Source organism: Stegostoma tigrinum, chromosome 12 (assembly GCF_030684315.1).
Source record: "Stegostoma tigrinum isolate sSteTig4 chromosome 12, sSteTig4.hap1, whole genome shotgun sequence".
In the NCBI taxonomy this organism is placed as follows: Eukaryota; Metazoa; Chordata; class Chondrichthyes; order Orectolobiformes; family Stegostomatidae; genus Stegostoma; species Stegostoma tigrinum.
In genome coordinates, this window is record NC_081365.1 from 9,335,830 (window position 1) to 9,348,431 (window position 12,602).

The following is a 12,602-nucleotide window of genomic DNA, read 5'->3' on the forward strand; positions in this document are numbered from 1 at the left end:
CATTGATGCACTCCACTAACCTTGCATCCAGTTTGGCAAGTTTCTCTAACCATCCTGCCTGCTGCTCCTGTCTCTGTGTATTTGCACTGAGTTACAAATGGCTAACTCCAAGGGCTACACTCCTGCCAGGAAGTCAGCAAGTGCCTGGTTTCTGCCAGTGCTCCGAGTGCAAGGGACCTGGGAAGTTATTCCCTTGGCCAGCTGCAGAGCCACACCAGTGATGTGCTCACCAGAATCACACGTTCTTGTGCTCGACCCAGGTAAAGTAGCTACTGATTTGTCAGTCTCTGATCTGATGGAAGGTGCAGGAGAGAGCTTTACCAGTGCATCCCCTGAGGGATCTACATCCTGCTTGTTGCTGGGACATGAGTGCTCCCCTGCTGATCCAAGATTCCACTCTTTGTAGCGGGAGGGGAAACTCCCCCTCCCCCCCACTGCCTGCCACTGTCTTGCCTCTATCTACCCTGTTGTGGACTGCTTTCTCCTGAAATGAGGCAAAGGAGGGGTTTGAGTCAGATACAAGCGGCTGGGGTCGCAGCTGGTGCCAGCATGGATAAGGGTGAAATGGTGATGGTGTCCTGGGTGAGTGGTTAGGAGGCACAGAAGGTCGAGAGGGTGAGTAGAGTGTGGGTGTTGGGGCGGGTGAGAGTGATTGAGCGATAATGCTGCAGGCAATAGGAAGAAGGTAGAGCATGAGCCTAGCTAGTGCAGTGGCTGAGATGGAGTCAGTGTGAGGAAGTGGAGAGGAGATGGTGGCATTCACTCTGGTTGAGTGGAAGAAAATGCTGTTGTCTCACTGTCAGGTGTTCCTCTCGAGTGTGTACACTTACTAGCCCTAGAGGCAACTTCAGAGCCAAGACCCATGGTCTTGTTTGCTAATCCTGGAGGAAGAGAATGGGTCTCCACTGCACTATCCTCTCCATGAGGATCTCTGTCAGCAAACCAGGCTGTCAGCTCACTTCAGCTAGCTATCTCTGCACACTTGAATTCTGAACGGCACTTCCTGCTAACACTGTCTGGACTGCGGTCTGGCCAGGGTTTAAACATGGAACCAACAGAGTGAATGCTGGGAGTTTCTGGCAGCAGCGAGAATTCCTGCTGCTGATGGTTTCTATTTATTCATTAATGGGGCATGGGCATTGCTGGCTGGTCCAGCATTTATTGTCCTAGTTGCTCTTAAGAAAGTGGTGATGATCTGCCTTCTTGAACCACTGCAGCCCACATGCTTTAGGTAGACCCACAACACCCTCAGGCAGGGATTTCAGGATTTTGACCCAATGATTGTGAAGGAATGGCGACCTATTTCCAAGTCAGGGTGGTGAGCAGCTTGGAGGGGAACTTGTATCTGCTGGTGTTTCCCATGTATCTACTGCCCTTGTCCTTCGAGATGGATGTGGTCGTGTGTTTGGATGGTGCTGTCTAAGCATATTTGGTGAGTTGCTGCAGTGCATGTACTAGATGGTACACATCGCTGCTACCGGGCATCGGTGGTAGAGGTAGTTGAGGACAGTGCTTGGGGCCTTGTGCATGTTAATAGCATGCTGAACAATCACCGTAAACATGGTGAGAAATCCTGCTGGAGGTCTTGTCTCAGAGAGAAAACCATCTTGAATGAGACTTAGATTGAGACTTAGGCAACTTTTGGGAAAATTCTGCCCTTTGGACACTCAATCATCGGTTATAAAAACAAATAAAAGATCAGGGAAGGATAAAAGAAGGGTGTGGGGAGATCTCATTGAAACTTACAGAATATGAATGGCCTGGACAGAGTGGATGTTGGGAAGATGTTTCCATTGGTAGGAGGGACTAGGACCTGAGGGCACAGCCTTAGAGTAAAGGGAAGGCTCTTTAGAACAGAGATAAGGAGAAACATCTTCAACCAGAGAGTGGTGAATCGATGGAATTCACTGCCACAGAAGGCCGTGGAGGCCAGGTCATTGAGTACATTTAAGGTTGAGATAGATAAATTCTTGATTATCAAGGGGAACAAGGGTTATAGGGAGAAAGCGGGAGCATGAGGTTGAGATATTTATCAGCCATGACTGAATGGCAGAGCCGACTTGATGGACCAAATAGCCTAATTTCTGCTCCTATAACTTATGATCTTATGGTCTTAAAAGGCTGCTTGATGAAAATCAAGTATCATCTGATTGGATATTTGTTTTCTGATTATTGTGGGAGGAGGATAATGCTCAGTGAAGATTGCTGTCACCAAACGATGGCACAGTTGGTCTAGTCAGGGGGAAGGAGTCGGGGGAAGGATGGGTGGGAATATGGAGGAATGTGGTGGGGGTTGGAGAGTCATTTAATGATAATTCCAAAGTTAGCAACCGATTGCAATGCTAATCTCTGAGACTTCAGGGACCGGCTTCTTTGACACAATATGTTTGCAGACAGTGTCCTCTGGTGGTGAGTGTTAGATATGTCAGCACTCCTTAGCCAGCACATAAAAATCCTTTTTACCAAGATTTTCACTCCAGTTTCTTGAGTAGGACTCAAACTCAGAACATTTTAAGCTCAGACGTGAGAGCACGACCAAAAGAGCATGGTCTTCTTACAGTGTGTGTAACATTGATTCTTCCTCTTTATATAATTAACCTCATTCACAGTTTCCTTCAGAGGCAATTCAGAGCTTCTTTTGATTTTACAGATTTTATTTTCTAACATTTTATAGGTGTATTTTTTTCTTTTACTAACTAGGGATTTAATTAAAAATGCTAAGGTGAGATTCAACCCTATTTTTCTAGTCTCCTATGCCAAAAGAATTTGTTTCTCACCGTTATTAATTCTTCTAATCTTTGTAAACATTTTGATAGATCACCTTTTATTTTATCTAATAAAAAGGTTTAATCTGTGCAACCTGTCCTCATAAGTTAAGCATTTTTTAATCATAGTATCATTCTCATTAAAAGTAAGCAAACCTTGCTTGAAGTACAGGGATGTAGCAGAACCAGTACTTTTGAGATTGTTCTGCCATTAAGTGAGACTAAATGAGTTTATTAGTAATTTAGCTCAATCTACCCATCTCAATTACATATTGCTTCATACCATTATTCAGCCAAAATTGATGTCCAATTTAAAATTGTTATTTGAGATAGGTCTACTATAAATTCCACACTGTTATCAATCTCTGTTTATTAGAGTGTTTCCTAAAATAAAAACAGAGTGCACTGCAGAAACTCAGCATGACTGATGCATTCTCTGATCCTGAAGAGCGATATTAGACTCAAAATCTTCACCCTACTACTTTCGACAGATGTTGCCAGACCTGCTACATTTCTCCAACACGTTCTCATTTTTCATTTCAGCTCTCCAATGTCCTGTACTTGGCTTTTGTTGAAGTGTTTCTTAACTTCCCTCTTGAATAGCTAAGCTGTGTTGGCCTCTCAGGGAACCAGTGTTGAGAACTCCATTTCAGATAAATGCAAAACACGGAATTAAGAAACAAAGATGTTTGCAGGCTTAATCGCCAATTATTGCATTTTATTACATGCTTACAGAAGCTCTTGCAGTCTAATTTTCTGTTTCTTGCACTTTTACCCTCAAATACTATTTTTCCCCTCTTCGCCAATCTCTTGGCTCTCCTGTGCTGAATTCTAAACTTGCTTCCCATCTTTCTTCAGTCATGGGAGGTGGGCATTACTGGCTGGGCCAGCACCAGCATTTACTGCCCATCTCCAATGTCCTTGAGAAGCTGGTGGTGAACTGTCATCTTGAATTGCTGTAGTCCATTTGATTTAGTTACATCCAGAATGCCATTAGAAAGAGACTTTGACCCAAGTAAAGCTGTTACCATTTGTGAGGCTTACTACTGTTTCCAGTGACTTTATATGAATCAACTTTAAATCGAAGATGATCCTAATTTCTTTTGCAAGTGACTTAATGCTTTGTTCTAATGAAGCTCTCTTCTCTCCTTCTGAAATTACACTATAATCAGACCATCTCTACTTCCTGCTATCCTAGGAACTGGTATGCTGATGAGCCTTCTTGTGGCAGTGAGGCATGTGTAGTGATGTATCACCAACTGACCGCTCAGCCTGGGCTGGGAGGCCCCTACCTCTATCAGTGGAATGATGACCGGTGTAACATGAAGCACAATTTTGTCTGCAAGTACGCCTCAGGTATGACTGGTCCATGGGCTGGTATCATTACTGCTCTCCTTCATCTATTGTTGCAAAGCAGTAGGACCTATTGCGGCTTATGATGTTGATCAATGTCAGACCTAACAAAGCCAGCTACAGACTGTCTGAGACTTGCGATAATTATACATGGCTCATCCAAACATTGAAAATAGAAGCTGGAGTAAGCCATTCTGCCCGCTAACCTGCTCATCAACTAAGCATGGTTATGGCTGATCCTCTATTGTGCTGGCATATTCCCGCGCTCTCCCCATATCCTGTGGCACTTTTAGTCTTGTGATTCTATTCATTCTTAAATATGTTCATTGACATGTCCACCAAAGTGTTCTGTAGTCAAGAAATCTGTAGGTTCCTTACCTTTCAGTGAAGAAAATTCTCCTTGTCTCAGTCTGAAATGGATTTCCACGCATCATGAGACCAGCACATTTTGTTCTAAAGTTCCTAGTCAGGGGAAACATCATCTAGCCTATTTAGCCTAGTCTCTAGCCTGTTTAACCCAGTCAGAATTTTATTTATTTCAGTAAAATCCCCTCTCATTCTTTTGAACTCCAACGAATAGTGGTACAGTCGACCGACTCTTTCTTTAAATAGCAAGTCTGCCATCCCAGGAATCAGTCTGTTGAACCTTTGCTGCACTCCCACTCTGATTAACGTTCACTTTTCTTAGGTTAGAGATCAAAGCTGCACACAGTATCCTGGGTGCAATCTCAGCAACGCCATGCACACATTCAGTAGGACGCCTTTACTCCTGTATTCAAACCCTCTTGCAATGAAGGCCAACATGCCATTTGCCATCCTACCTACTTGCTGTAAACTTCATGCTGACTGTTAACGGTTAGTGTACAAGAACACGCAGGGCCCTTTGCACATCAACATGTACCAATCTTTCACTCCCTAAATAATACATTGCAATTCTCCTATGTGCAACAGCATTACACTTATCTGCTGTATTTTCCTTCTACCATGCATTTGTCCACTCCTTTGACTTGTCGATATTAGTTCGTACCCGCTTTATATTCTCCTCACTATCCACAATTCCACCCAGGGATCTGCTGGAACTCTTATAGATGCTACAGAATTTTGGGAGATAGCAACAATGTATCTACTGTTCTCAAGGCTATCTTCTTTAGCACCTTGGGATATTGATTATCAGGCCCTGAGGATCTATTCACTTCCAGTCTCAATAATTTGTCCAGCAATATCATTCACCAATTGGCTTCAGCTTGGCCTTCTGAAAAGAGCCTTGCTTCCTTAGTATTTGTGGAAACCAAATGCTTGTCTTTTGGTAAAGACAGAATCAAAGCAGTTGTTGAATTTCTCTGCTGTTTCCATACTTTCCGTTGTTAGCTCTTCCATTTTAGAGTGTAAGAGGACAATATTTGTTTTCACTAAACCTGGATTTACAGATTTATCAAAGCTCTTATAGCCCACTTTTTATTTTTTTTTGACAGATTACCATCATACACTAATTTTTGCCCCCTTAATCAATCTTTTGATCCTCCTGTGCTGAATTCTAAACATTTTTTCCTCATTATTTCTTCATGGGATGTGAGTGTCCCTGGTTGGAACAGCATTTATTACCCATCCCTAATTGCCCTTGAAAAGGTGGTGAGGAACTGCCTCCTTGAATTGCTGTAGTCCTAAGTAGGTAACTACAGCTTAAGTACACCCACATTGCCACTGGGAAGGGAGTTCCAGGATGCTCACCCATTGACACTAAAGGAATGTCTGTACACATTGTGTGGCTTATTAATTTTCTGGTGAATCCTGTTTGGGATTGAAGATAACCATTAATTTCTTCTGTAGCCATGTAGATCTATGCTCCATTGAGGCTGTCTGTCCTCTCCTTCTGCAAACACACCCCGCCATCAGCACAGTGATAATGGGAACTGCAGATGCTGGAGAATCCAAGATAATAAAATGTGAGGCTGGATGAACACAGCAGGCCCAGCAGCATCTCAGGAACACAAAAGCTGACGTTTCGGGCCTAGACCTTTCATCAGAGAGGGGGATGGGGTGAGGGTTCTGGAATAAATAGGGAGAGAGGGGGAGGCGGACCGAAGATGGAGAGAAAAGAAGATAGGTGGAGAGGAGAGTATAGGTGGGGAGGAACGGAGGGGATAGGTCCATCCAGTCCAGGGAAGACGGACAGGTCAAGGAGGTGGGATGAGGTTAGTAGGTAGGAGATGGACGTGCGGCTTGGGGTGGGGGGAAGGGATGGGTGAGAGGAAGAACAGGTTAGGGAGGCAGAGACCGGTTGGACTGGTTTTGGGATGCACTGGGTGGAGGGGAAGAGCTGGGCTGGTTGCATGGTGCAGTGGGGGGAGGGGACGAACTGGGCTGGTTTTGGGATGTGGTGGGGGAAGGGGAGATTTTGAAACTGGTGAAGTCCACATTGGTACCATTGGGCTGCAGGGTTCCCAAGCAGAATGTGAGTTGCTGTTCCTGCAACCTTCGGGTGGCATCATTGTGGCACTGCAGGAGGCCCATGATGGACATGTCATCTAAAGAATGGGATAGGGAGTGGAAATGGTTTGCGACTGGGAGGTGCAGTTGTTTATTGCGAACCGAGCGGAGGTGTTCTGTAAAGCAGTCCCCAAGCCTCCGCTTGGTTTCCCCAATGTAGAGGAAGCCACACCGGGTACAGTGGATGCAGTATACCACATTGGCAGATGTGCAGGTGAACCTCTGCTTAATGTGGAAAGTCATCTTGGGGCCTGGGATAGGGGTGAGGGAGGAGGTGTGGGGGCAAGTGTAGCATTTCCTGCGGTTGCAGGGGAAGGTGCCGGGTGTGGTGGGGTTGGAGGGCAGTGTGGAGCAAACAAGGGAGTCATGGAGAGAGTGGTCTCTCCAGAAAGCAGACAAGGGTGGGGATGGAAAAATGTCTTGGATGGTGGGGTCGGATTGTAGATGGCGGAAGTGTCGGAGGATGATGCGTTGTATCTGGAGGTTGGTGGGGTGGTGTGTGAGAACGAGGGGGATCCTCTTTGGGCGGTTGTGGCGGGGGTGGGGTGTGAGGGATGTGTTGCGGGAAATGCGGGAGGCGCGGTCAAGGGCGTTCTCGATCACTGTGGGGGGAAAGTTGCGGTTCTTGAAGAACTTGGACATCTGGGATGTGCGGGAGTGGAATGCCTCATCGTGGGAGCAGATGTGGTGGAGGCGGGGGAATTGGGAATAGGGGATGGAATTTTTGCAGGAGGGTGGGTGGGAGGAGGTGTATTCTAGGTAGCTGTGGGAGTCGGTGGGCTTGAAATGGACATCAGTTACAAGCTGGTTGCCTGAGATGGAGACTGAGAGATCCAGGAAGGTGAGGGATGTGCTGGAGGTGGCCCAGGTGAACTGAAGGTTGGGGTGGAAGGTGTGGATGAAGTGGATGAACTGTTTGAGCTCCTCTGGGGAGCAAGAGGCAGCGCCGATACAGTCATCAATGTAACGGAGGAAGAGGTGGGGTTTGGGGCCTGTGTAGGTGCGGAAGAGAGACTGTTCCACATAACCTACAAAGAGGCAGGCATAGCTGGGGCCCATGCGGGTGCCCATGGCCACCCTCTTAGTCTGTAGGAAGTGGGAGGAATCGAAAGCACAGAATGGGTTTCTATACCATCAACAGTGAAAATGCATCTTATTGTAATTTGACTATGAAACAACTCTGCTTTCTAATGGGAAAATGCAATTCTAACACATTTTATCTACAGTTTCAATATTTTTATGTGGAAAATGTAGGTTTGGTTTGTGTCCTTGATAGCATGATTTTTGTAAAAGGATGTTCTGTTTTACCACTGTTTTCGCTGTTGACAGAAAACCTCATGACCAATGAATCTGAAGAACATGTGACGTCAGATTATGGTAAGTAAAATGTACCTGTTCAGTTGCATATTTCAAGACAATATTTAAATAGAGTCAAAATCAGAAATTGCTGGAAAAGCTGAGCAGGCCAGGCAGCATCTCTGGAGAGAAATCAGTGTAAATGTTTCGGGCCCAGTCACCCTTCCCCACAACTGGTTTTAAGTTGGTATTTAATCAGAGGCTCTGTGAGACAGAGATTAAACCTGTGTTGACATCAGTACTGTCTATCCTGGGCCTGTTATACCCACAGCATTCTGCGAGAGCAGGCCTACAGTTTATCCTTTGCCTATCTTGTTTCGCATGGAACTATTCTTTCCAATATTTTAAATTAGATGGCTCAATGCCAGTTCTAACCAAAAGTTGTACTTTTGAGGCATATTTAGTGCAATGAAGCTTTCCACATTATTCTGTGGGGATGGTGACTCAAACCAACATGAAGAGGGGCTCAGAGTTATTGTAAGGAGGCTCCCAGAAACTCCCTCAGCTTAAGTCCAGTGCAAGACCATCTCGTACCAAAATGATGGATGGTGAAAATAAAAATTGAACTAAAATTCTGAAGAAAGTTTGGACATTAGCTTTGCCTTCTCTCCACAGCAGCTGCCAAATCTGCTGGATTTCTCCAGCAATTTCTTGTTTCCATTTTATGAAAAAAAATTGAATTGGATTTATCACAGTTAGGATATCAGATACAAACATATGATGCATAGTTCGGAATTCACTATAGATAACCAGGCAGCAGAAATATGCACAAAACAACTTTTTTCCAAAAAAAGTTATTTTTCTGGAGCTACTTGTCATCTGTAGGGCTGATATTTGGCATTGTCCGTTCTGATTAACACTTCTGAAGGAGACGAGGGGTTTCCTTCTCAAAACCCCATTATCTTGTGGCAAAGGGGTGTTTAGTTTAGGATGTGGGTGCAGAAGTACTCCGATAAATCCTGGTTGATGAGATCCCTCACTCGAGGGGATTGGGCAATCTTTTCATGACTACCTTCGCATTTTCCCTCTCGTTCTGTGTGGAATATTACTGTGTTGTAATTAATCCTTCTATTCTAAAAATGAAGAGTAGGCATCCTGAAGTCAAAAAATATCTAGCCAACATAGATGAGTGGAGGCTACACAATGACTTATTGAAGGTGTGATCTATATTATAACATACACACGAGACTAAGGCCAGTGAAGTTCAAACTGAGTAGTTGGCGATCCAGATATATTTTTCCAAACTTATTACACAGCACAGTGCTATTAATTAATTCTTCTAAAGGCCAACATAGAGTACTTCCAGTGAGATCAGTACTGTCAATGTGTCCTGTGGCAAGTTTTAAGAAAATACAGTAACAAAAATGAATAGCCCTAATGGACAATTAAAGGCTAATTCTGCCCAGAAGAATCACCTTCCATTCCAGTTGTGGTTTGGAGTAATTTGCTGATGCAGAGCAGACATATATCCTAGGTTGAGGACTCTTCAGAGGTCCCAATGCACTGACTATGTGGGTTGCCTGGGAAATTTGAGCAATTTTCACAATCCCAGTACCAACCATAATACTCTCCAACAGTGGGTTAGAATCGGAAGCTTCAGGCATTTCTGATGTACTGGAAATGTTACCCAGGAAATGTCAGAAAGAATGTTGTTTTTCTAATCCATTCAAGGTATGTGGTTCTCACTGGCTGGGCTGTCATTTATTGTGCATGCCTAATTAGTGGAGTGAACCCTGCGATCGGGCAATGGGTACAGTGGTGGATTTGGTGTGATGATGGGTACAGTGATGAGAATGATGGTGTGGTGTTTATGCTCCCGGCCTAGAATCATAGAATGCTTTGTGTGGAAGCAGGCCATTCGACCCTTTGGGCTCACACCAACCCTCCAAATAACATCCCACCCATACTGACTCCCCCCCGACCATATCCCTGTAACTCTGCATTTCCCATGGCTAACCCACCCAGCCTATAAATGCCTGGACACTATGGCCAATCTACCTAACCTGCAACTCTTTGGACTGTGGGAGGAAACCACAGCACCTGGAAGAAACCCATGCGGAGTATACGCAGACTGCGCACAGACAGTTATCTGAGGGTGGAATCCAACCCAGTTCCCTGGCGTTGTGAGGTGACAGTACTAACCACTGAGCCACCATGCTGCCCCTAATAACCCAAATTTACAGCTAAAATTCCATCAATGCAGTCCATGAATTTAGCTCAAAAGAAATTGATGAAAGTGACAGTGGAGCTGTTGAATTGTTGTGAAGTCCCAGGTCTGTGGAAGTCCTTCACAGAAGAAAGCTTCTGCCCTTATCTGGTCTTCGTGGTTTTCTCTCACAGCCTTGTGCAAAATATCACTGCTGTGCTCAATCTCCAAGAAGGGTCCACTCCTCTGTGGTTTAATATCATATCTCACCATTTTGAGCATTATCCAATTGAGTGATTTTTGACTGTATCAACTGCCTTTTTAGCTTTCTTTATATAAGCCAACAAATGTAATCGTGCAGAGATAATGGGAACTGCAGATGCTGGAGAATCCGTGATAACAAAGTGTGAAGCTGGATGAACACAACAGGCCTAGCAGCATCTCAGGAGCACAAAAGCTGGTGTTTTGGCCTCTCTGACGAAGGGCCTAGGCCCAAAACATCAGCTTTTGTGCCTCTAAGATGCTGCTTGGCCTGCTGTGTTCATTGAGATTCACACGTTGTTAAATGTAATCATGCACTTTGCATTGTCCTGGGATTAATCTTTAATTCCTAGCTTTTGCGAAACAGTCCCGGAGAATGGCAACTGAACTGACTCCTCGGAGGACGGTATCCCAACATCCTTTATTTACATGTGCATAGTGTTTGACTCTGGTCTGGCTTCCTCAAAGCCAGCTCTCAAGGTGAGCAGAACCTCTGATACTCCTGTTATGTCTGTCAGCCAGGTCTCCCTGATTGGACCAGGTGTCCAGCCCCAATTGCTCCAATCATTACAGCACCAGTAATCCACACAATGTGCTTAACATAAAGAGGTGGTGGCATAATGGTAATGTCATGCACTAATAACACCAAGCTAGTGCTCCTTCTGTGGACATGGGTGCAAGGAGGAGGTGAGGGCCTCATCCTATTATTGCTAGACTATTAATCCAGTGACTCAGGTTATGTTCTGGGGACCTGGTTTGAATCCCACCATGGCAGATTATGGAACTTGAATTCAATAAAATTTTTTTAAAAATCAGGAATTATGAGTCTAATAATTGTAAGTTAATTATCACTAACTATTGAGGGAAAAGCCCGTCAGGCTCACTAATGTTATTTAGGGAACTGAACTGCTATCCTTCCCTTGCCTGGCCTCCATGTGACTTAACTCCTGCAACAATGTGGCTGTCTCTGAACTGCTCCCTGGAAAATTAGCAATAGGTGATAAATGCTGGCTTAAGCGGTGATACCCACTTGCTGTGAATGAAAAATACAAAAAAAAGAACTTGAAACAACTAGATTGCAACCCGTAAGATCCTGAAGAGCCTTACTGTGGTATAAATAAAGAGGGTGCTTCCTGTTATGGGAGAATCTAGAACTAACATTAAGGGGTTTCCTATTTAAAACAAGGATGAGGAGAATTTTATTCAAACAGACAGTCATGCAGTTTTGGAACCTTCTCAAAAGTGGTTGGAAGTAGAGACTTTGAATTTTTTTTAAAGCCAGAGATAGATAGATGATTGATAAGCAAGTAGAGGGGTGGGGAGGCGAAAACTTGTCAAGACATAGGGGAGAATGTAGAGTAATCAGATCAATCATGATCTTATTGAATGGCAGAGAAGGCTTGAGAGGTCGAGGGAGCCACTTTCATAAATTCCAATGCCGTCTTCAATGCGTGACAACCCAGCCAAGCAAGCTACTCCAAGGAGATGGTATCCCACTGGCCCTGTCTCACAGCACTAAGTAATGGGCCAAAAGTGTCAAGCTGGTCATCTATTATACACCCTGAAGTAATTTGATAAAAAGAATGGCTGTAAAATGCAGGTGGAACTGGATTTATTTCTTTTGTTACCGAGTTTCTGCTTTGACTCCAACCAGAATTTCAGTTCCACTGTGTCATCTTGGGGATTGATTTCAGGGATGATCTATTTGAGAATTCCTCCTGGAAGGTGTTGTGTGAAAAGTAAGATAGAATGATTCTCATCCACCCCAGTTTCAGAAAACGTGTCCACGGGTCCAGGAGTCAAGGTTCAAGCGCCCAGTAATTCCGCTGATGACCAACACCATATGGTTGTGACAGAATCATCAGGTAATTCCTATCTTCAGCAAAGTATGTGATTAGAACTGTTCACTTCTGAGTTTGGAAGTCAAAGGGTCAAGAATTGCCGTGGCTATGTTCCAGAATAGTGGATGTTTAATTCCAGCATGAAATTGGGGGTTCATTTCAGTAATTTGAGCCAATTATCAGCTCAGTCATATCCTCCATGGACAACACAGCTACACCCTAAAATGAAAGATGTAAAATAGGCAATTGTTTGCATCACATCAGAATCTGACCCCAAATGGGCTATCATGGCTCCGAACCCATGTCTCTACTGCAGTGGAGGATAATGAGTTAGAACCATAGCCCCACCGCTTTATGTGTTATCATTTGGATCTTTATTCTACAGGCAAGGAG

The 12,602-nt window shown here is 44.4% G+C and overlaps 1 protein-coding gene across 4 annotated transcripts in view; it reads left to right on the forward strand.

Annotated features, from left to right (window-relative positions):
• The window catches only part of chodl (chondrolectin), a 29,763-nt gene that overhangs the window by 12,262 nt on the left and 4,899 nt on the right, over window positions 1-12,602 (forward strand). For 3 of the 4 annotated variants that reach the window (XM_048541005.2, XM_048541006.2, XM_048541007.2), the window contains exons 3-5: window positions 3,964-4,121; window positions 7,935-7,982; window positions 12,138-12,233. In XM_048541005.2, the coding sequence (XP_048396962.2) occupies window positions 3,964-4,121; window positions 7,935-7,982; window positions 12,138-12,233 (302 nt within the window). The remainder of the gene's footprint in view (window positions 1-3,963; window positions 4,122-7,934; window positions 7,983-12,137; window positions 12,234-12,602) is intronic. The other variant, XM_048541008.2, reaches the window with a different exon arrangement.